At 40.2% G+C, this 25,200-nt stretch overlaps 1 protein-coding gene across 2 annotated transcripts in view; it reads left to right on the top strand.

Moving 5' to 3' along the window:
- Nucleotides 1-25,200, top strand: part of LOC101161760 (partitioning defective 3 homolog) — a 409,769-nt gene that overhangs the window by 197,088 nt on the left and 187,481 nt on the right. For both annotated transcript variants that reach the window (XM_023950353.2, XM_023950354.2), the window contains 3 exons: nt 5,135-5,317; nt 5,524-5,694; nt 20,415-20,562. In XM_023950353.2, coding sequence (XP_023806121.1) covers nt 5,135-5,317; nt 5,524-5,694; nt 20,415-20,562 — 502 coding nt within the window. The remainder of the gene's footprint in view (nt 1-5,134; nt 5,318-5,523; nt 5,695-20,414; nt 20,563-25,200) is intronic.

The following is a 25,200-nucleotide window of genomic DNA, read 5'->3' as shown; positions in this document are numbered from 1 at the left end:
AGATTGGTGACTCTAAAGTGGTCTGGGACAGGCTGGCAACCTGTTCAGGATGTACCTTGCCTTCACCCAACAGTAGCCAGGATAGGCGGATAGGGGATAGGGCATAGCAGGTTAAGAAAATGGACCGATGGAGGATTTCTACCTTATTTATACATAATTGTTTTTTTTGGGTGCTAGTTTTGCCAAATATGAAAGGAAAAATGGAAAAAAAAAGGCAGCTAGCTGTTGTTACACAATTTTCCATATCTGACAAATTCTTCCCTTTTGGTGTTTTCTGCAATCAAACACACTCAAGAGAAGATTTCAATCTGAGATACAAACACCTACTTTACATAAAACTTTTCTTCCTTCTTGGCACTTTCTCAGGTTTTACTTGAGCAGGTAACCTTTTCTTGGCTTTTACATCAGATTGTCAGTGCCTTTTGTGCTCTTTGTCCCATGTGCATACATGAGGCTGAGCTTGGAACAATGAGTGGGCTTTCTCTCCTCTCATTCTCAGAGCTGGTTGAATTCAGCTCTTCCTGCTCTGAGTCTTTGCTACAAGGCCTGTCAAACAGCCTGACAAACTCATTCCTGGCTGGCGGCACTTACTCCTGTCTGATGAAAACGTTTCACTGCTGTCTTTTGCTTTTTGCCTTTGCCTAAGGTTTTTTAGAACACCTCCCTGAACGGGGGATTATTGTTTCAAATTTTGAAAAGTGCGTATAAACACACTAAAAAGGCTTCCACTTGGTTTCAAAAGTAATCCTTCCAGCTGGTTAGTTTCCCTTGTCATTGTAGCTGACTGTTGGACACTGTCAATTTATCGCAGTTTGAGGTCCAAAAAAGGGGGAAAAAGCTACTTGCAACATTTCTTTTAGCCCCAATTATTCATTTTTAAGTAAAAAGCTGAGCTCTTATTGCTCTACTGCTATGTTGATTCTTAAAGGCATATTTAGCTCATGGTGTCCACACTGGACTGTCGCAACCCCACATTCACAAGAGGCTTTGTGTGAAATGTCAAAGCCACTCACTTGTTCTTAGCTCTATTCTGATATATGAAAGACTTGGTGGCGTATAATTTAATTTGGTTACAATCCACAACTATTAAATTCTCCATGATCAATTTTCAAAGGATTCCATGTTTTGAAAAGGACATCATCCATACGTCAAACCCGAGTCCCTGATTCGTCAGATCGACATGGTATAACGCTCAATGGCCATGGGTTTTGTATCAGGGTGGCCGAGGATCCTTCAACAGTTTTACAAGGTCTTAAATCTAATAGAACTAAAATAAGGCTGTTTAAAGCCTTACATTTTATTAAATTCTAGTAAATGGGTCCTCATTTTTTTTTTTATCTTGACTTCCTGTTTTTTTTTATTGTGACTCTGTCACTAAAAAAAGTCTTAAATTAAATCTTTAGTTGTTCTTAAAAAATGTATTTAAAAAGTCTTAAAAGTTCTTAAATTAAACTTATTTTAACATGTGGACAACATGTGTATTTGAGGCCCAAAAACAGTCGTACAATCTGTTTTGTATGTGTTTACATTGACTTTTCACTAAACGTGGTCACTTGAACAGGGCTGTCAGACATTGTTGAAATAAATGCTTTGCCAGATCAGAATACAAAGTGGTGCCTAAACATTGGAGTTTTTTTCGGTCAACATGTAAAAACTAATTTCTCCCATTTTTCTCCCCTCATCCACTTCATACGGCAGCCTGAGGGGAAACGCTGGGTCACTTCTTTATAAGATCCACTGCATTCTGTTGTAGAAGCAGAGGTGTTGAAATGCAGGGCGATTAAATGGATTCCAGCAGTCTGAATTGACTACGGTTCCAGTCGCAGACAAAGCCCGGTTGACAGGTTGTACCGACAGGTGTACAGCAATTCTGAAACCAAAGGGGGGGGGGAAATGGAAGAATGGAAGAAAAGAGGGCAGACAGGAAGGCCATGTGGAGAATAGGGGCTCAGTCAGACGGCAATGAAAAGAACCTCCACCTGAATGCACCACTGCATCCCAATAATTCCTCAGGCTACAAAAACCAGACAACCCCCCGCCCCTTGCATCGTCTTTGACTTAATCCTTGTGTTTTAGTCTTGATTCAAGCAGCTGTGAGGACCACTCGCCCCCGACTACACATGGATGATTGTATTTAAAGAGGATACGGGCGTCTGGGGTTCATTTCTATCACTTTGGGATGTACATGTGGCTACTCAGGGCATTGCTTTTTCTGCTCTCAGCTGCACCCTTTAGAGGTCGCCACAGTAAATCATGTGGCTCCATGTAACCCAGTTCTCTGCATCTTCCTCTTCTCTCATATCATCCGTCTTTATGCCATTTTTCACTTACATCCATAAATGTCCTCATTGGTTTTCCTCCAGCTCTCTTGCTTGGCAGCTGTAACCATATGGACAGTACAAGTCCCACATCCAATTGCTAAATTATGAGCTGCTCTAAAGCTTTCAGGAGCAAATGTGTGCATGCAAAGGTCATCAAAAGGGTAAAACTCATTGAAAACAACCTTTCCTCCATAACCTTTTGTTACGCATCTTTGTGCTATGATATTTTACCATTAACCCTTTAATTATTGAGCTTTTGCTCCAGTAACTCTTCAACCATTGATACAATTAATGCAACTCTCTTTTCTCCACGTCAGAATCAGCTGAACCCCAGTGATTGCATAAATAGTCAAATATTTACAGTTTCAGGCATTGTCTGTCATGACCACATGTTAAAGGGTAAAGATATGTTTTGTGTCAGAGCAGAAACCCACACCTTAAGTATTTGAGCCATAACCCGAGCCACTTTTGAAACTATTAGTTCAGGAACTGCACTAAACACTTGTTTCCACTGAGTGGTACGGCCCGGTACGGTCCTGTTGAGTTTAGAATGGTCCAAGCAATTCAGGTCAGCATTTCCACTCAAAGGTAGACAATTACGTCAAAGTTGTTTGAGAGACGAGGAAGAGGAATTTAGCTGCTTCTTTTGCGCTTTCTTTTGTCGCCATGAACTTCAACCAATCAACGGGTTCCAGAAGAAGCTCCGCCCTAACTGGTCTGTACCATTTTACCATTTCCTACAACCAACAGGGGCCCAAAAATGGTACAGTTCAGTCCGGCTTAACGGGTCCATTTTACTATGGAAATGCTCAAAACCCCGTACCGTACCACTCAGTGGAAACGAGGCTTAGAAGTGTCATAAAATTAGACATGGACCAAAAATTCATATTATTTTGTGTGACTTCTGTAAGTAGTTTGGGTTGGGTTTTCGGTCGGTTTTTGGCCATCCATGGGTTTTGGGTGTAACTCTCCAGAGTACTAGAAGTTTCAACATCCAAGTACCAAAAACCTGAAAGAAATACATGAATTAGTACCAACATTCAGTTGGAATTGTCATGAAATAGTAAGTCGCAAATGTCACATGGACCCTTAAAGAGAAAGACCTTTTATTTAACCCTTGTGCTATCCTAGGCACTTTAACATTAGGAGTTGGGTCATCTAGACCCACTAGACAGTGCGCTGAACCTTTTTTCTTCAATGATTTGTGATCTTCACTGGTGTCCATGGATTACATGAAATCTTTCCACCTTTATCCACCTTTGTCTTGGTAGGGAGAACACGTCAATGTGAGGGGAGGGGGGTCATAGGATAGCACAAGGGTTATGCAATATTCAAACACACGACAAAAGCATTCCTACAATTTATGTATTTCAGTGGTCTTATGGTAGAGTGTCCACCCTGAGAATGGAAGGTCATGAGCTCAAATCCAAAGTCAAGTCCTACCAATGACTCTATTGTTGGGACCCAATGCCTCCCTGTTTGGCGTTCAGTATTAAAAATTGGATTGGAAAACCGAATCACCAAATGGTTCCAGAGTGCAGCTATGTCTGCAGCTCACCACTCCCCCAGTGGATAGAACAAATGCAGAGAACACATTTTAGCTAATGGGACGTTAACTTTTTCTAGTTTGTGTCTGTTAATAATGTCTGTTAATAACATTTCTTACATTATTCACTTTTTTAGACTTTCAGACACTAAAATGTTTGAGACACATGGGAGTTAAGAACATTTTTAGAGAATTACTCACGTACAAATATTTTTGCAAATGTTAAATATTTCCGTGGCATGTTGGTGAGGTGCTGAACGTTTTTTAAGAAAACAGAAAAATATAGCTATAATATTGAGACATTTAAGCATCATCCTTTGAGTTTTTACAGCCCTTTGTAGAATTCTAAAAGGAATTGAAAGCAGAGTATTCAAACCGGACATTTATTTTAAGTACATTTCCTAAATTTTCATGTCTTACAGTCACATTAGGAGGAACCAACAGTGTTTGACTTGGATATTAGCATTTAGGAATTCCAAATTGCTATAGATCCATCTATCTATGTTCAGCTCTTAGACACATTTTCTCTATTAGCATAGACAAGTACCATAATTATATTCAAATATTAATGTATCCCTTTATTATATATCTGTGGAATTTAAATCTTAGTACACGGTGTACATGCTGGGCTTGTTCTTTTGGATGAGGCAGTCCAATCCGACCATCAGGACTAATCGTTTTTGAAAAAACTAGTATTTTTTATAGAATCTGCTCCTCACAAGAAAATCCTGTCATTTTCACACAAAGGACCCATTCATTGCATTGGGAAGGAGGGTCAGGACCCTATTACATGAAGCTTTCTTCCAAAGACTTGATTTCTGAAGCAAAAGTCCCAAGTGTTGAGTCTAAATTGCCTCAAAAATGACTAGTGCTCATCATGACATCATTACCCAATGAAGATGGTCATTCTTAGCTTAGAAATCCAAACTATTATACCGCCCTACTCACTTCACTCAAGCTCTGGTCAACTTGTGTACAACCTGCTTTCCATTTTCATATTTGTAACCTTTCTTCTTTTAGATTATTTGGGCTTTTTTGTATTTTTACTCTTACATGCCACAGTGGGCTTCATCATTAGGCAAACTTTCTTGTCAAGAAGACTGTTTCTTGACACTCCACACAAATTTGTGCAGTTTTATGCCCTTTGCTGTCTTCTATCACCACTAACAGTGATATAAAAGTTAGAAATCTCAAATCTTGTTGTCAAAATATTCATAAAATGAAATGTAATGAAAAAATGAAATCTAATTTTGTCTTTCTTCAACAGGAGGAAGAAGACACAGCCTTAACACGTGATGGAACGCAAGAGTTCATGACCTTCGAGATCCCCCTAAATGACTCGGGCTCAGCAGGTTTGGGGGTCAGCGTCAAGGGCAACCGCTCAAAGGACACTCAGGCTGATCTGGGTATCTTTGTCAAGTCCATTATGAATGGAGGAGCTGCTAGTAAGGCAAGTAACAACTTTTTGTCTTTGTTTTCTCCCTTTTAACCAGAATGGAACTTTCCAGTGGTACTAATATTTTTTATTTTTTGGACTATAACAATAAAGTTATTAACAAGTCGAATTGTGTCCTTTAGAATGTCTTTATGGACATCCAAAGTACATTTAAACCATTAATTAAGGCAGTTTCTACTTACTTTTCACCACTTATGCAGGACGGGCGCCTGCACGTCAATGACCAACTCATTGCAGTCAACGGGGAATCGTTGCTTGATATGACCAACCAGGAAGCTATGGAAGCCCTGCGCAAATCCATGTCCGTGGAAGGCAACAAGCGTGGCATGATTCAGCTCATTGTGGCCCGGAGGACGGCCAGAGACATTGAGGTACCCAACAGTTACTGAGAAGTTGAACCATTGAAAGAAACCCAACACCAACAGGAGATCTAATTTTAGGATCTCGTTTGGAAATCCTTTAATTTATGGTGTTGTAGCGGCTATCTTTCTTCACATGAAAACTTTATTTCTAAGCCCTTAAATGTTTTACAGACTGGTGTCCTTTATCTGTTTTAAGCACTGATTTAAGGGATAAAAAAAACGAATCGCCCTTATCAACGTTTCAGTCTTCAAAGAGCATAACTTCCTGTTTGAGATGAGTAATAACATTTCCCTGTTGCTCCCTTCAGCCAATGTCGGACCTTAATCTGAAATATCATCAGTCATATCATGTCATGATTGACACCCACCGCAAAATACCACTGCGAGATAAACGGATAAAAGTGGTCTGGCTTTGTTTCTAACGCTACGACATGTATGGTGTTTTTCATGAAAAAAAACTAAAATAAGGAGCGTCTTCCCGTGCCCACACAGGTTCACTCAGCCTGAAGCCAAAGGTTGGAGATCAGATTTGATTAATGTTGCTGTGGCTCTAATTGGATGCTGTATCCTGTGGCGACATGTCACTTTGGAGCGCGACACTGAACTCCTTCCTGAGCAGCGTAGTCCTCTGGAGCATTGTCTTCCCCCTTTCACCACACTTCCACCACCTCTTCTATTTCTCTAATTTCCTCCGTTTTTCCTCAAGCCTGCGATGCTGACTGATTGGAATTGGTTGAAAATGGGTCAGCGTTCTGACAGAGAACTGCAACTATATTTTTGAACAGCTCTGCTTGATCCGCTGTTTTCTTTTCCCTTCTCCTGGCTTCTCCTTTCTCTGTCTCCTTCCTCCCACCTCCAGACTAAGAGGGAGGACACTTGTCCCTCCCGGGAATGCTCCGCTCAAAGCTTCAGTGAGTTCTATCACTTGAGTCCAGTCAGTCTCCTGTCGACTTTAATCTCTCACCAGCAGGCAGACAGGTAGACAAACCGACACTGAGCAGACTGTTAGACTTGCATCAATAAAAAAAAATAACACATTACATTTCATAGAAATCATTCTGCCTGGGAGAAATGAAGGAAATTCTGCTATGACAGGTGCAAACAGCGTTTTTTTATTTCAATAGTAGCTGCAGTAAAACAGCGGCGTAGAAAAAAAAGACGTCCAATGATGCATTTTAGATTCAATCCATCAAAGTCACATTTTAGGCCATCGTGGAGCTTACAAATACCGAAACATCTCAAGATCTCTTAAAAAAAAAACCACACATTTTTAAAATTACAATGAACCATTTCTTTTTCTTTCATGTTTTTTATTTTCTGCATCCCCACTCCCCCATCTCTTCCCTTTGCTGTACTGGTCAGACAAATATGTGGCGGGCCAGTTTGCCACTGTCACCCCGCGGGATGGTAAAGAGCACTGGGAGCCACCAGTGAAATGAATCAGATCCATCACTGTCTTCAGGGGAAAGGAGCCGAGAAGCAGAGCCCGTAATGCACCAGAGACGGGAGGATGGGGGAGGGGGGTTCCATATGTGCAGCGTGTCCAGGCCACCTCACTCCATGAAAACTGCACGGGTTTTGCCGAGGCCTTCGGGCTAGAGCTAGACTTTTTTGGGCAGAGCGCTGTAATGATTCTGGGGAGGTAAAATCCGGTTGGTTAAGTGGAAGTTGAGGCAGAAAAGAACCACTTTACATATGATTACAGACACGGACATGTGAATTTCTCCGTTAGTGGAGCTCATTGTGAGTCGAGACTTTGTGACAATCCTGAACAGACTGGTTTCTAGCATCTGCACACTCAGAAACATTGCTTTAGTTTGCCCTTACTGAGCTTCTCTTAAAATGTTATGCCTATGTATGATAAACAGAAGAAAAAATCACATAGTAAAATGATTAAAATCTAACAGAAACAGTTTCTTTGGTAGGATTTTGGTAAGGATTTTGTTCATTATGTGTGTTTGTAAGATTTATTTGACACCAAGACAGAGAAAAAACATTTAGAAGGAGATGATGCAACTTTCAGTGCCATTGTAGATGGACAAGGTTGAAGAATAATGCTTTATTTACAGGAACAAAGACAGTTTGTGGTGTAAAAATATGGGGTGTTTAAAAATAGCAGAGATGCAGGTCCTGCACAAGCCCAGCTGTACATACAGCATTTTGCCCTATTCATTTAAATGGCTTAACCCTTAAATAGTACAGTAAATAGTAAATAGTAGGGGGGTAACGATGAATTTTAACAACGAATCGATTCATATCATAATTTATGGTTGACGATGCGATTCATAGTCAATATTGGTTCATTTTAAACGATCCAATTCACTGACCTGAAATGGATTCAGAACGTAGCGATGCATGAACGCGAATTTTGAACACAGACACCAGAAACGTACATACGGAAGCGGTCGGGGGTTGACCTTTTTTAGGGTTGCTGGAGGAGTGTCATAGACTGGAGCGGCTACATATCAGGTCTGTTGGCAAGGTTCAGGAGGTTGAAAAACATTGAAAAATCATTATGCTGTACCTGCGGCTCACTTTTTGTCCCCATGTTAAGTGTTTGCAATGACCTGTCACTTTCAGCATGTCTTTAGACAAAATTGCACATGGACATCGGCTCACCGAATGTTAAAATTTCTTCCACTTTCATAAAGATTTGGCTATTTTTGCCTGTAGACATCTACCAATAAAGGCAGTTGTGACTAATACATAAGACATTGCAATCTGTCAGTTCAGATGAATTCCAGTGATCTCTGGTATGTCAGCTTTTCCATATTTGATTCCTTTTTGTGAGATTTAACAAATTCCTTTTAGGTGATTTGCTTTCAGTCTTTGACCTGCTGGGCCTCATTGTGGGCTTCAGTTCATTGTCTTTCTCTCAGGTCACACCCCTTATCTGCTTCTTACTATATTTTTTCCTCAGTTATCTGTTCTCATTAGGTCTTCGCCATCGATCTTGGCCGCTGTCCTGCCTGTTTTGTTGGGATAACACTTGAATAAACAGCAGATAAAAGTCTTCTGCCTATTTAGCCCGTATAGCGCGGGACATTCTGGTCCAATCAGCTTAATTTCATCAGAGCATTTCTAGATTTATCATAATGTATACTCTCTATTGTCTTGCAGCCTTGATATGTTAAGTGTTAAAGGCTGCTAGTTACTACTTACTACCTTAACCAGGGGTTTATTACAAAATTTCACTAATTGATTTTTGTCTAAGATTGCAATGTTGTAACGGTTTAGCAAAGTTGCTAGATCCACATCAGTCTGAAAGGAACAGATTCATCTATTTAAATGGTGACATTTTTTCTCTTAATTAAAACATTCTCAAGAAGAAGTGTTGAGCACAGAATTCAGAAAAGCAGAAATATTCAGAACAAACCTCCTGATTCTCCCTTCTTTTCTGCAGAGTTCCCGTTTAAAAACTGCTGTTCTGCACCAGACAGTCCCACTACATGACTGATAACAGCCAATTGGCTTAAAGCATTTTAATTACTTTTGTTTCTGGAATTGCTCTTTTTTTGAGTTGTATTAATATACTGTAACATGTGTTTAAGGAACTTAATTTAAGAATAGTCTTTTCACTTCCATTATTTATTTGATTCAAACTCTCCCCCCACATTTTATTCAGAGTAGAGATGTTAACAAAATTGGAAAGTTGAGTATTGGTGCACCTAGGCACTCCATCCATCCATCCATCCATCCATCCATCCATCCATCCATCCATCCATCCAACCATCCACTGAAGTCTATTGGGCAAAGGTGGGGTACACTCTGACCAGTTTGTCAGTCAGTAGCAGGGTCAACCTGGCTACTGTTTCAATTGTATTTAAAGGAGTCATTAATGTTGATCTAGGATTTGTTTTCTTTTGGTGAGCTACAGCTCTCTAATGAATTGTTTCCTTGACATAAGACATATTTGCTACATAAGACATGTTTGTCTTGTCGTGCCCTACACATTGGCCACACCCCCTTCTATGACCATATCAGAAGTCATGATCACAGGAGCATAAAACATTGGAAAAATGCTTTTTTGATCAACTGTAACAGCAAATGCACTTTTTATTTTCTTTGTTAATATCATGGTTGGAATATTGTGCTTCTGCAGAGCATGCATGCAGAAAATGGACAAAGCCATTAAAAAGGCAGCTTTAAGACTGATATATCAAGAAGAACAGTAAAATAATAAAGTATCTGATTCCTGGCTTTTTCTCGAAAGCGCCGCATTAGCATAAGGACTCTGCCACAGACTTAACTCGTTGAGGAGGAGTAGACCTAAGAGCTTTTTCTGTATGTGAGAGCACTCTCCTTGGCATGCCAAATGCTCTGTTTGCAATCCATTCCAACAGTATTGCTGCAAGTCACTAAGAGAGGCTTTATGCAAAGAGACAGGAGGGAAGGAAGTGGCCGGCCCTAACAAAAGACACTCACTCGCCTGAGAGAAGGGCTGATCGATCCAGCTTTGAGAGAACTATCAATCAGCGTCCAGGTCCAGTATTTTATGGTTTTATTAGTATTGAGCTAGAAAAGACCTTACAGCATCAACAGAGGCTAATCTAGATAGCATGTGGAGATGACCCCCAACCCCCTAATATGGACTGATTGAAAGTCATTTAGGTTATGATATGTATATTATTTGTAAACTGTATGCAACAAAAGAGTTAGAATCCAGCACTGCACCCTGGGAAAAGTAGTTCCAATCGACTTACTAAGTAAACAGCAGAAAGTAGATCTAAGAGCAGCAGAAATGCAATTCCAGTGCTGCTGGGCCTCATTCCCAGCTGACTCTCTAAGGACTAACTCATTTAGGAGCAGCAGGGGAAACTCAATAGCACCAATTGAGAGAATAATATATTAAATGTGGTGGTTGAGTGGGCTGCTTGAGCCAAATGTAGGACTGCGGAGGTGAAGTGTTTGCTCCAGGGTTTGAAAACTCGTGCGCTGTAAAACAACATACACAGGCACAAACACATCATTTCTAAGATACTGTGTACACTCCATGCTTACGTTGAATAAGAAATGTTTATTGTCCTTGGACCTGTCCAGTTGAAAAGAGTTTCTAAACAAGCCATCTAAATAATAGATGCTTAAGGGGCTTTATGGAGGAGTATTTGATGGTAATCACCAGATGCATTTTTTCTGTTGCATAATAGAGAAAAAAAAAAATTTTTTTTTTACTATTTGAAAAAGAAAGTTGAAAGAAAGTGAGTTTTTTGTAGAAAGTTAAAAACTTTGAATTTTCTGTTTCAGTAAAGTTTATAGTCTAGAGATTTTAAATAAACCAAGCTTCCAGTTTTGAGCCAAACTGGCTTATTGGTCCAAATATCAAAAGATTTCTCAAAGTACTAGCTGACTTTCTTTCAACTACATGTTTGGTTGACTGGGGATTCCAAACGGTTTGGTCTACTGCTACGTTCAAAATCAACGCAATCCGCGCGGCGAATTCACACCTTCAACCTCGTTTTGGAAGTGAATTTGCTGTTCGACCCTTGTCCAAATATGTGTTCATAAACTAAATGCTATTGTCACATGTGGGAAGAGCTATTGTCCAAAGTTTTTAGCCCCATTCAGGGCTCCAGACTAACTTTTTTGACTAGGAGCACAGTGGCCCCCAACTGAAAATTTTAGGAGCACAACCAGAAAATTTAGGGGCGCATACCGTAAATCAACATGCTAACCAAATCTACAAATTTCCACTGTATTACGAATAACTACTTTAATAATAGATGCAGAAATTACAATGTGCTGCTTTAAGTGTCACATTTTATTCTGCCCTTTTGAAGACGCAACAACAAGGTGAACTGACATCACCATCACTGTCATGACAGTACAAATAGAAAACAAAATACCATAAATTTAGAATAAAAAAAAGTTTTTAGTAACAAAGTGATTACCGCAGTAACCTTTCGGTCATTTCACAGTTTCAAACAATACTTAAATGTATGTAAACATTAGGGGATGGAAATTCATGTTGGCGACACCAAATAAGTGCAACCAAGATGCACAATAAGCGTATTTGAGATCACCCAGATGGACATAACGCTGCACAGATCACCTGGTGTGAGACGTATATTTTTGTTTTTGCTCTAACATCACCTGTCAATCAAAACAAAAATATCACGAGAAAGGGGCGGAAGCAAGACCCCAACCTGAGCGAACGCAGCTGGAAATGTAGTACTGAACTGACTGAAAGCTGCCCTACAGACTACAAAACAATGCATTATGGGACATGTGTCCTTATGGGTTTTTTGTAGTTCACTGATCAATTAAAATAATTTAATACCAACTGATTATTAAAAGGCTACATCCATTACAAAACATTAAAATAATTATAAAAGATGCAATATCACAGGTCATACGTAGGGGGAGAGGCATATTAAAACTAAATTGAATGTTAAGGACAACTCCAACTCGCTGTTCTCCTTCAGTCTCGCTGCAGCTTCGCCTTCATTCAGTCAGTCTGGAGCCCTGCCATTGCCACATGAAAGCACATGAAAACACATCTCCATGTCTGGGTTCATGAGGTCATTCTCCCCGTATGGAGAGGTTCACCATCTACTACTGCATGACGGCTGTTTTCAGCAGTACTCTTTTTGTGACCCAGTTTGACAACTTGCTGTCCCACATTAGTCAAAAGAGGGAAACCATATAAATACAAATAATTAGATGATCTTTTTATTATTGTAAGAAAATATCTTAAAGTTCAGGAGATTGACCTCCTTGTTGGCTTTCCACCCACTGATTGCATTATCATTACGTCAAGCACCAAGGCTCAGTTCATGATTGGTTGATGCGATGCACATTCTTCGCCAAGGTTGTGATTTTTTAACTTTAAAGTGTGACGAATACTTTGCCGCATTGCTTTGTCGCACAATCCGAAACGCTCGTGTTGCACGACACTCAAATTGTGCTCCAGGACCTCACTTAGCAGGACTTTCCAGTGACACTTTCTCTTTGATATCCCCTTGAAAGCCAAAGTTACTGGGGCCATGCTGGTTTACCAAGAACCTGCTCATAGCTGGCTTATCTGCTTGGTTCTAAAAAGATAGTCTTTCACCTCTGTGGTTTGGTTTATCATACAGACCAACTATATTTGGGGGAATTTTCATCACCCTTTTTATTGTAAATGGAATTAGAAGCACACCCCAAACAGTGGACAGTGTTTTTATAGAAAAAAAGAATCAAATCTTCCCCTTTAAAGCGCTCTAATAGATTGTGCAAGGTTTACACCTGGGATGTGAAGCGTCTGTCTTCTTGAACGTGCGAATATTGTTGTGTTCACACTTGACTGTCGCTATCAGATACTAGCACATGTCCACCACCTACAGTTGGAAGGGGTTTGGTAGGAAAGTGGTGCAAATATTGTGATTCTTCCTCCAGGCTTTCCCTTTCACAGCTCCATTCAGGGAACAACAAACCACAATTATTAATTTCTCCTCCATGATCAATTTTCATGCAGTTGACACTTCCGTCAATTACATAGGGCGCTACTCATACGTCACTACCAAATCTGACTCCTGAATTAGTCAAACTTCAACTGGTTTAATTCTTAATGCGTGTTCAATGGCCGCCAGTTTTGTCCATGGAGCCCAAAAATGCAGTGGAAACTTGCGTAGCTGAATGTTCTGAACGCAGAAGCCCAAATGGAACATATATGCACTTTTACATGGACGTTGTATTGGAAGGGATAGCATGAACGTTGCTGAGGGTTATGTGAACGTATATGTGTTGGCCCCAGACATTTGCCTTTATTTAAATAAAATAAAAATGTGGTGTTTTGTCAACTGTTTAGATGAACAATACCACATAAACCAACGCATCACCACTCTGTCCATCTATTTACAGCCATCCTCTTACTGCCTGCTTTGTGTTGGTTTCTGTCTTTCTTTGGTAAAAACTGAAGCTTTGCAAAGAACTCCTAAAAGATCACCAAATCCCTCTTTGGGAAGCACAGCATTAGGTGAGATTGTGTGTGGGTGTGAAGGGCTAATGAAAGTAGGTATGTAGCTCACAGAAAAGAGGTGAGCTGTGCCTGGGGCAGGATGCAGCAGCTTAAGGATCGTAATTAGAGCATTATGGTGAGGCTGACTGGATTAGGTCCTCGGCAGCTGGCTGAGACCAGGATAGAAAGTTAGGAAATGGCCATGGAGGAGATTTTATTTGCCTTTAGCTGACAGCTTAAGACAACGTCTGTCAACAAACAGCTTCTTCTCCCTGACTGAGTCGACAAGGTCAGTAGGATGCTGATGCTCAGGAAAAAACACATTAGCGCACGGCTCCGCACTTGCCACAAACAAATATGAAGGCGCACATGCACGAACGCGTAGCACTCAAACCGATATTTACATTAAGCTAAAACAAATACAAGCTCTTTCTTGCACATATTGTCATGCGGTCCAGCAGGACTTGATCGAATGAGCCACCAGGCTCTGCCCTCACTTTCAATCAACAGGATAATCCACTGAAAATGACTGGATTAAGACTGCCTGAATACATAATGAAAGCTGGTAGTGTGAAAGGACAGACATGTCTCTGAAAGTCCACTCTCTGAATGTACAAGCTCTTTTATGACTTTTTTGCTGGTTTGAATCAGTTTCAGTTTGCGAACAAACCAAAAAGCAATTTATTGTACACCAAATGGATTTTTTAATATTTTATCAGGAGTTACCACTGCTTTGTCCTCTGATCGAGGTTGTTGTTTCTCTTGTATTTACTTTAGTTCATAGAACGTGTAGATTTTATTAAGCATTAAATTATGCTTTGTTTGAAAAAAAAAGGGGGGGGGAGTGCCCACAACAATGATAACAGCAAAATTGAAGGAAAATAGAATGTTCAATGTTTATATCAAATTTCTGCTGCTCAGAATGCATGCTGGCAGCGGTCGTCAAAACATTACCAAGTCGGTAAACAGACTGAAAGAAAGCCAAAGCATTGACATGCACAGCAGTACCCTCAATTAAGTCTGAAAATATAATGATTAAATTGCTGCAAAGTTGCATTGATTTTAGCACGGGTTTTACTATGGATCTTTGCTAAATCAAATGGCTTTGGAACCAGAAACCCAATTGGACCTGGTGTTTACACTTCCTAGTTATCCAATAACATGATGTGCAAATTAAAAGTAGGCATGGGTGATATAAGATGATGTTTTTTACAAAGCGGAGATTAATCAAGTACAATAGAAGGAAACTGGGGATGGAAAGATTTACTTTCCCCATGATTTGGCTTAATGGTGTAACATGGTTTGATTTTAAACTGAGAATTGTGGCATCCCGAAGGAGGGTCTAAGGGCAGGGATGCTCAGTTTAGTTTAGTCTGTTTGCTTAGTTCAGTTTAGAATTTTCCCATTGAATTCTATGCATTCATGATCCTTATGATTTTTAGTTTACTTTACAGTTACCTGTACGAAGCCCAATGAGACAACTGTTGTTGTGAATTTGGGCTATAGAAATAAAATTGAATTGAATCCCAATAGGGAACGGTATATTGCGTTCTACAAATGATCACTGACTGACAGGTGCTACTATCCTAAATACATGCATCACACACTCCTAGGAAAGTTAAGGGTTACGCAGACAAAGGTGGGACATGTCCGATTTTTCACACAAATTATTTCTTTTTCACACCCCATCTGTTTTGCCTCAGCTAACGTGCAGTTTACCAGCTTATGTGGTTTATTATTGACTTCCATTCTGGACGTCTGCATCAGTTTCAACAGATCGACTTTGACTCTAGAGTTAAAATGTTTCCAGAATTGTCTTGTTTAAAACAATTGTCAAAAAGACAATTAAACGATGTCACACAAACTGCAAACGATGGCTAAATGATACTACAACCTGCTCCTGCACCACTACTGTAACGATACGTATGTATTGGGTGCCAAATGGAGTAAAAGCTTTGTCTGTACAACTTTGTCATTCTTTTTTCACTCAGTATTACTTTAGATTTACTTCATTTAAACAATTGCAGTCAGTGATTCAATCCTTCCCACATCTTAAATACCCAGAAGACAGAGAAGTAAAGTCGTCTTATCACTGCAGATAGAGACTATTAGTTGCTTCAAATCTCTTCATTTTTTTTTGAAAATGATTTAAACTAATGTCTGTGGTAGAGAGAGGACAGTACCTTAGGGTTAGAACTTTCTTATTGTTTGTATACATCATGGATGTAGAGCTGCTGACCAGGAGAGCACATGCCCTCCTCGGTTTCCAGATATCTTTACACATTTCTCTGTTCTTTGTTTCTATAACTGCAATAAATGTAGGAAATGTATGTTTTAAATAGTACTTTCATTTTTAGGCTAAACTATGCACACAGAATAAGAAAAACAAAATTGACAAACTTATTTTTTCGCCTTCTAACTTATGCCCATTTAAACACAGCCGGCAAGACGTAGTGGGCCCCATATGTTTTAAAAGTGGGCAGAAAATGCGGGCCCCTAAATGGGGGTGGCCCCACCTGTGCTTGCCCACATTGGCTTAAGTAGGCACTCAGTGGGCTAGCTCGCTGTGCTAGGACAGGATAGTGAGCTCCACCGCCCAGGGTCCGGAGTAGGTACCAAAAGTATTCGGCCTGCAATAACTGTTCGGGGTCCTTCGGGGTCCTGCAACTAATGATGACATCACATTATTGGATTGGCTGTACGTTGGTCTGATGACGTTTAAGATAGGGATTGGTCTGCAAGTTTACACGTTGATTCCGTTCTTCGTGAGAAACTATACGCAAACACCATTCATCGTAAGAGCTAATACAGTTCTTTGTGAGAAATATGGATGACTTGAACATCGAAATTTCCCACTATATATCTCAAGGGACTTTTTTTAACCCTTTCAGCATATCATCTGTGGCCAGCTGTGGAGACAAGCAAAAAATTGGATTCAAGACATTTAGCATTTGTTTTAGTGATAATTCTTTTTAGTTTTTTTGGTTGGTTGTTTGTTTCAATAACTTGAATAATACATAAAAATTGAACACAAAAATAAGGTGTGTGTGTAATTTTTTTTTTTTTTGTAATTAGTTTATTAATGCTTTTAACATTTTTCAAAAAGGAAATATAAACTTTGCAATCATAACTGTAAATAAATATTGTTTCTCACGGTCATTCATTTACTCACTTTGGAAAAAGAAGTTTATGTGTCTCCATATAATACATTTGGTGTAACAAGCAATTATGTCAGGCACTCCTTAAAATGGCATAGTTATTTATTTTAGAACACAGGTGACATACAGCAAAAAAGAACAAAAAACAATAAACTGTAAATCAATTATTCAAGGTAAACGCCAGAGGAGATATAAACACAAAATAAACTTATGTTAAATTATAAAGCTGAGGAAAATGACATGTTTTAATTGCTTTTTTGTTTGTACTGGGGGGAAGGCATTATTAGGTATGAGGGAAAAGAACAGCTCGATGCTACGTTGTTCTGTAGTTTGTCCAAGCGGTGTTACCGTAGTGTGACGTCATCAATAGTCGCAGGACCCCAAACAGCTACTGTTATTTTCACAAATGTGTCCTTTGAGTATTTTGCAAACTAATAAAGAATCCCTTGTTTTAATTTCTCCCATAGAAAAACAAAATGCATCCACTGCAATATGCTTTCTAAACATGAAATAAATGTGAACATCTCAAAACCTGAATATCTCTCAACTACTGCATACCACTGAATGAACTCCTTTTGTTTCTACAGAGGACATTTGGGCTTTTTCAATAACACCAAACGTGACGGTGTGGGACTCTGGGAATTGTAGTTTTGATGGATTTAAACAAAAATTGACTCAACCCCATTTTCTTTTTCTGGTAGTCAGTAGGATATAACATTTATCCAATTATCAAAGGAGGTTTATGTTAATTGAGACTTGATAAATGTGTTTCTATCTGAATAGAGACAATATTCATATTCACTGCTTGTATTTGTTCATTTTATTCTAATAAAATTGGTATAATGCTGCAAAGGGTAAAAGTTCAGGTTTAACTGATGAACAGGCTACATGGAATGAATGCATTTGGATGCAAAAAAAAAGGGACATTTTATGCTGTAAACTTCAAAGTGCAAAAGAACAAAATCCCATGATGAAACTATCCTCGCCTACTTGACTAAACTTTTACTTAATTTCTGCCATTATATCTTCACTTATGTTTGTATTCATCCTATGAAAAGACGACGGTCGTAACCAAATTAAAGAGGACCTGCAGCGGTTGGATAAACAGGATAAAAGTGGCTAAAATAAATTCTTGTTTTGGCCAATTTGGCTCTTATGAGTCCAATCATCCAGGGACATTTTCTTTAGTAAAAGGCAGCCTTGCTGTGACCGCAGCTGTGTTGACCCAGCTACACACTCCTGGCCCTGATCCCTCCCCACTCTCATCCTGATAAAGTTTTGGGCTTTTAACTTCATTAAACCGCCTCGATCACATTAAAGGGCCAATAAATCCCTCTGTCCACCTCTGTGGGTGTAGCGATCTGCTCTCACGGAGAGGCGACTTGGCAGACTTTTCTATGTTTACACAAGAAGTGCCTAATGAGCGGCTCTTCTTTTGTGTCTCCGCTGCTGCAGTCTGGTTTTTGAACGTCTCTTTCCCTCCGCAGAATGTTGCAAGACATCCATATTAGTCAAGGCCTCTTGGTTCAAAGCATTTTTGAGAGTTGAAGAGTATCAGGCTGTTACGGAGCAATCTGTAATAGGTCTTGTACAAGAAGTCCTCCTTGTGTGTTTTCCCCATGCTGCTTTGAGATAATGTTGGGAATCAAACCAAAGTCCCAGTCTGAACTATTTTCCTCTCCATTCCCTGATTTATCAATGGTTTGGGTTAAATTTGCATTTTCTTTGAATTAAATTTAAATTACATTTTCTCTAGCTTTTTGAAAGGCCACAACCTCACAGATCTAATGCTAAGAGACTAACTGTTAACTGCTTGTCAGAACCGTCACATTAGCCAGGAAGGCTGAACATCGACCACGAGGCAAATGTCACTGCTCTTTGCAGACCAGCTCATATTTAGCGACAGCTGTCTGTTGATTTATGGGAAAGGCATGGGGCTTTATCTGTCTGAACCTCTGCAGGACCCGTTTCACGCCGCTGAAGCAGAAAATACCAAAGTACCATGGGATGGATGCAAAATCAATGCTCCCATGTTTCAGAAATTTATACACGACATAACACAGAGCCCACAGGACTTTCTGCTCATTTTAATTTTTGTGGATTTAAAGACCCACTCCAATGAAAATGATGTTTTTAGCATGTTCTTGTTTTTAACTTGTATAATGAAATTAAGCTTAAAATAAAATTTCTGTGTATTTCTTTATCAGATCGTTGTGAATCAGGATCAGATGAAAAAACTATGTTTAAAAAACATTGTATTTGTCATATAGAAAATATGCTGGGTGGGCCAAAAGCCCTCCTCCACTCTGCAGCGGAGAGGGGAAGGGGGGGTGGGGTTGCTCTGTACTACTGGTCCCGCCCACCACTTAGAAGCAAATTTCTAATGAACTACTCTGCAGATACTATGCCCTAGAAAACATTTTTCTGATTTTGTCTAAAAGGGGAATAATCATAGTTAAAAGACCACTAGGAACGCTTTAACAATAGATTAAATGATCAGAATGCGACTTAAGCCTTGCCAGTGTTGCTTTAAATAAAGTAGGGGAATACTAACTGTCAAATCAAACTTTCTTTATCAAGCACTTTTCATTAAACAATAAGTGTCTTACAGGCTCAACCCTTCAACACTGGAGATGACATTTGAATAACACACGCTCTTTGACAAATCTGTCAGATTCTCCAGAATCAACAGATTCTGGAGAAGCGACTTTTAATTTGGGTTTGCACTTATATGCAAACCCAAAGCATAATGTTTCCACCTCCATGCTTGACAGTGGGGATGGTGTTCTTGGGGTCATAGGCAGCATTTCTCTTCCTTCAAACCTGACGGGTTGAGTTGATGCCAAAGAGCTCAGTTTTGGTCAGACCACAGCACCTTCTCCCAATAACTCTCTAAATCATGAAGGTGTTCATTGGCAAACTTCAGCGGGGTGGCCAATGAACACCCTGCAACTTGCATAAGGCTACAGGGCTACTTTGCAAGTTGTGAAACCAATACGTTGTAAAGTCTTCTCGGTGACTGTGGTCCTAGCTGCTTTAAGATCATTAACTCACTTTTGCCGTGTTGTTTTAGGCCGATTTCTCAATGTTCTCTTGATCATGGAAACCCCACCAGGTGCAATCTTGTTTAAAGCCCTAAAGGTGGATTGATGCTCATGTTCTTGTATTTTGGGACAACAGTACCAACAGTTGACCCTTTAACCCCCAGCATCTTGCTGATGGTTTTGTAGTCTATTCTAGTCTTGTGCAGATCTACAAAATTTCTCCCTTTAATCCACTGAAAGCACTTTGGTCTTTTCCACGTTGGCGAGTTTGGAGTCTGACTGATTTTGTGGACAGGTGTCTTTTCTACAGGTGATCAGTTCAAACAGCTGTCTTCAATTCAGGTGACAGGTTGATGAGGAGATTCTAACTTGTCTGGGTGAACCTGAAGTCTGAAGGGCTACTATAGGGGGATCAAATATGTATTTCCCCTCAATGAAGTCCTAAAGAATCAATCCTTTAAAGTTGGTTTTGTATCTCTTACTGTTCAAATGAATCTACCACGAGGGTGACAGACTGTTCAATTATTTTTAGATGGGGAAATTTATAACATCAACAAGGGATCAAAAACTGTATTTCTGTCTTCTGCATAGGAACCTCCAGTGAGCCCCATACCACAAGAGCTTCCTGTCAACTCTCTCCTCGACAGCAAGGAACGTCGGGTCTCACATTCCACCTTTGAAACCTTCGAAGGTTTGGATACCATTTCCACTGCACGAGCTAACGTCATAACACGCATGGGTGAGTTTTGGTTGATATTTCTTAACTGCAGCGGACTAAAAACATAGATTCTGTTCTGGACTCAACTCCCTCATGTGGTGAAATTTCACACAGTGACATTTTTCTCATCAGTCTCTGTAATCTGTTAATACCGGATCCTTTGAAACCTAAAAGAGTCCGCTGGCTTCTTTCAAACCGCCGTCACGTTGAAGGCATCTTTCCCCCTTCATCGTTCCATGGAAAGCTGCTTCAGGTCCTCTCAGGGATTCATGTCAGCTCCAATCCGTCCCACTCTTAACACCACGTTTCTTTAGCTTTATTCTGCACCACTGACAGCATCAGATGTTGGTTTCTTTGAGGTATTCAAATTGCTGATTCAGTTTTCGATTATGAGCTGCTGTCATCTCGACATCAACAGACCTTTCATGTGTTTCAAGACACAAAAAAAAAGCGTTGTGGAATTGCATCAGTTTGCAGGAATGATGCAGTTCTTCTTTTGTCAGCGCAAATCTTGCTTCAAAGAGATCTGCTTGGTGTCAATTCTATCGTTCCTTTCAATTTTTCATCTTGTCTTTTTCTCTCTTTAATCAAATCCTTTCATTCATAATTTTCCTTCGCAACAATCAGCTGTCTCCTCACCTTTCACCCCGCTCATCACCCGGGCCTTTCCTCCCACTGCAAAGGGAATTTTTGCAATCAGCCATCGACATTTTCAGCCCCGTCTGCCCTTCTCCCCGCTCACTCTCCAATTTCTTTTCTGTACCTTCCCCACCTTATCCTCCCTAAGCGGTGCTACTCTGCCACTGATCATAGAATATCAGAGACTCTGTCAGAGGCATCTGACGGTTAATTAAGCCTCCGGATCAATAAGGTTTCAACCCTGACACTCTTTCTATTTCACTCTTCCCTTTTTTTTTTATCTGTCTGTTACTTTTGCTCAAAGTCAGGTGTAATTTCTAATAGAGTGTAAGTAGTTTGTGGCCCTGGATCCTGTATTCAGAGCACTGCAATCATGGCAATCTACAGTTTTTTTGAAACATTTCTGAACATTGAAGCTTCAAGGACACCCTGTCCTTGGCTCATCAGTAAAATGGCCCAAAAGGAAGGGTTTAGTGATCCGAGTGGAGTATCTGCTAAATCCGTAAGCTTTCACAGAAGAAGTCTAAGGTCTGTTCCATGTTTGGAGTGACTTCAGGACAATGTCAGGTTGCTTTTATTCGTCAGACTCCCTCAGAATCACGGTCCTACTACCTGTTAGGTTTTCATCAGACAAAAGTCTAGAGTTATCATAAAGACCGGTGTGATTACCTTTATCCAGTGTGGATCCTTGGGCGAGACCCTTCACGCTACTGCCTATGTAGCCACAAGGAGGCCTAAGTCTGGGTCCCCCTGTGCCGGTCCCCAGCCTGGATAAAATACAGGGTTGTGTCAGGAAGGACATCCGGCATAAGAATCTCTGCAGAACCACCTGTGTGAATCATTGGAAGCGGATTCACCATTGGCACAACAATAACAATGGACACACAGTAATCCACTTTAACATTCTCCAGTTGTTGGCTTCTATCCAATACCAAAGCGTACGTGTAAATACAATACACCACATAGAGGAGAAGGGGACCTTGAGGAGGGAAAGAGCAAAAGCAAAACCAGAAAGTGGTCCAGGTCCTTGCAGCTTAACAGTGATGAAGAGCAATCATGGCAAATGACTCCTCAAGAACAGAGCAGGAATAGGATCAAGCCCGGCGATTCAGAAAACAAAGGGGAGAACTCCCGGCAACCATTTCATATGAAAAAAACACGAATCTTGACAGAAATCAAAATTAGACAAGTACTGTAAATTGGGCATTTTGACAACAAGGGGGAGCAGTCAGAGCATGAACACCAAAAGCCACAGACTTTCATATACTGACAGCTGGGTCAATTGAAACCAGATGCAAATGTCCAATATCTTGGATGCCAAATGCTGGGCTGCAGCAGAAGTTCTCTTGTACCATAGAATCCTCTAGTCGTTTACCCTACACTGTAATATCCGCACCATACGGCCAACAAATTATAAGGCGCACCTTCAATTAATGGTCTACTGTCGAACTTATGTCATATAAAAGGTCCACCGAACTATGAGGCACATTAACCGAGACAAATGTCAGAGCTAAGTCTGTCAGTCAATCAGACTTGACTTCACTGTTATTCTAGAATAGAACTTGTTTGAAACACGCTATATGTTAGCCAGGTTAGCGTATTTATATTTACTGTAACTCCTAACCTTGTTTGCAACACATAAAAAAACATACTAACTCCTGTTTACCGGTCCATGACATGACAGAGATGATGTACACATTCGAATTGATCAATAAACGTTCTATTATTTGTTTTAACATAAAGTAACTGAAATGCACCGCAAAAACCAGTGGAAATCACCCCGTTGTCATGGATCCTGTAAATAAATATGGGATGCAAACATCCTAAGAAGTAGGATTCATGGCTGTGAATCAACACTATCATTGTAGTTCCTAAACTAAATGTATCATATAGTGCAGAGAATCTGCAGGGAGCTTTTTTGACAAGGCCTTTCAAAACCTGTTTTAAAATGCCTCTCCCGTCATCTGTGTTCTGTCGTGCAGAGTATTTAATGTTTGGAGATGTAGTTTAGGTTTGACCTCACATCCGTCTTCCAACTCTTCTGAGTCACACCTCAAACTCTTCACCTTTGTTATCGGTTTGTCGGAGGAGTTTAATCAGAACTCCAGCGTCTTGAAGACGTGCCCGGAGGTTGTGAGTCCATAGAGGGTTTGCTTTTGAGTGACTTTTCCTTCGTTGTTAAACACTTACTGTTTGGTTGCATCAGCAGCACTGACATGTTTACGACAACTGCAACTCAGAACCAAACTCAACCGGAAGGCTCTTTTGAACTCAAAGGTGTCCTATTTCAGAAGATAGGAGTGTTGCGCAAAGGACACAGTATTCATTTGAAAGTTTCCACGTATCTCTTCCAAATTCATGAAATATCTCCAGTCAGACCCCACGACACAAGTAGCAGCTCTGCAGATGAAGCACTCTTAAGCACATCTCTTTTGCTTAAGGGACACAGGGTGTGGCGTATTTAACGGCTGATTTGCAAGCACGGGTGGGGTCACGGAACTACTTTAGAAGGTGAAAATAATTAGAAAAACTGCCACCCTTGCTTTTCTGCAGCCATCAGCACAGTAAGCATTACGGGAAAACTGTATTACATGCATTACATACAGATCAAATCTAGGGAATATATATCCAAAAAAGTATATGAAATACAGAAAATATTGCCATTATTGCACACAGGTTCTGCAAAAACTAAAACCTTACCTTACAAGCACATTGTGTACATCAGATTTGAGTAATTACTAAAAAAAAAGCAGTGCTGACTACCGCTTTGCGATGACAGAACACCACAAACTGTAGAGTTGTATGGTTGATAATGTGGTTTGGTTTCCATCTTTGTAGGAGCTGGTAAAAAAGAACAAGTTTAATTGAGAAAACAAACCTGACAGTTGTGACACATTAGTGGAAAAAAGTTTAGTACGATTGTACAAAAGTATCAATCATAAATTTTAAATACATAAAACCATTATTTATTTTTTGATCATGGGTAATGAAAGGCTAAAATGTTGTATTTCAAAACTAGGTTTTCACAGCAGACCAACTCCAAAGAAATTTCAGCACAAATGTCAGGTTTGATGAAACAATAGTAAAATGTTGGAGCCAACAGGAGTTGTGTAACCAGACCCTAATATCAAAGACCGTTTAGATCTCAAGCACCTAGGTCTGTAAATTCTTTTTCTCCACACTTGACCCATCCCCTGGGGGGAGCGGAGAGCTGCAGACACAGCTGCCCTCAGGAACCATTTGGTGGTTAACCCTCCGATCCAACCCATTCATGCTGAATATCAAGCTGGGGAGCATTGGGTCCCATTTTGAAATGCCTGGATTTGAACTTACGACCTTCCACTCTCAGGACAGTAGAAGGGAGCATATCATGTCTACTGTCAGGTGAAGGCGGAGTACACCCTGGACAGGGCCATTAGTGTTTTAATCAAAACCTTTTTTCTGTTACTTTGCATGTGAAGCTACGTGGCCCTTGGCAATCCATGTTCAAGCGAAAAGTCTATTTAAACGAGCACAAGAGCGGCTTTTGGCTGCTGTGTTCAGATCTTTTGCATTCAAGTTTGGCTACCCGAGTTCCTACGACCATTTTTGGGCTCTACGCACAACGCATTATATAGCCTTTAAACCTGCGTTGAAAGTTTTGACAGGTCGAACCAATCAGGGACTCGTGATGGTAGTGATGCATAGATGGGGGTCCCTTTTTATTCACTGAAGTGCTAAGCATTTGAAATTTGATCATGGAGATGAAATTAATAATTGCTGTTTGTGTCCGGCTGGAATGATATGAAACCAAGTCTTTTTTTATACATGGGAATAGAGCTGAAAGAAAAAGCCTTGATCAAGATTTTCGATCTCTGCGCCTCTTTGACATATCACACCAAGCCTCTTCCAAATGTAGGTGGCGGACATGCGCTAGTAAACAGTAACCAAAGAAAAACGTACACAAGCCCCTACCTGGTCTAGCAGTGTGAACACAGCAGGCTAAGTATGCGTTCATTAATCTGCGTTTAGCGGTCCTAA

This window comes from Oryzias latipes, chromosome 20, assembly GCF_053564925.1.
Source record: "Oryzias latipes strain Hd-rR chromosome 20, Olatipes_Hd-rR_3.1".
Taxonomy (NCBI): domain Eukaryota; kingdom Metazoa; phylum Chordata; class Actinopteri; order Beloniformes; family Adrianichthyidae; genus Oryzias; species Oryzias latipes.
The sequence above is the reverse complement of the archived record's forward strand: the minus strand, read 5'-3'. Positions and strand labels throughout refer to the sequence as shown.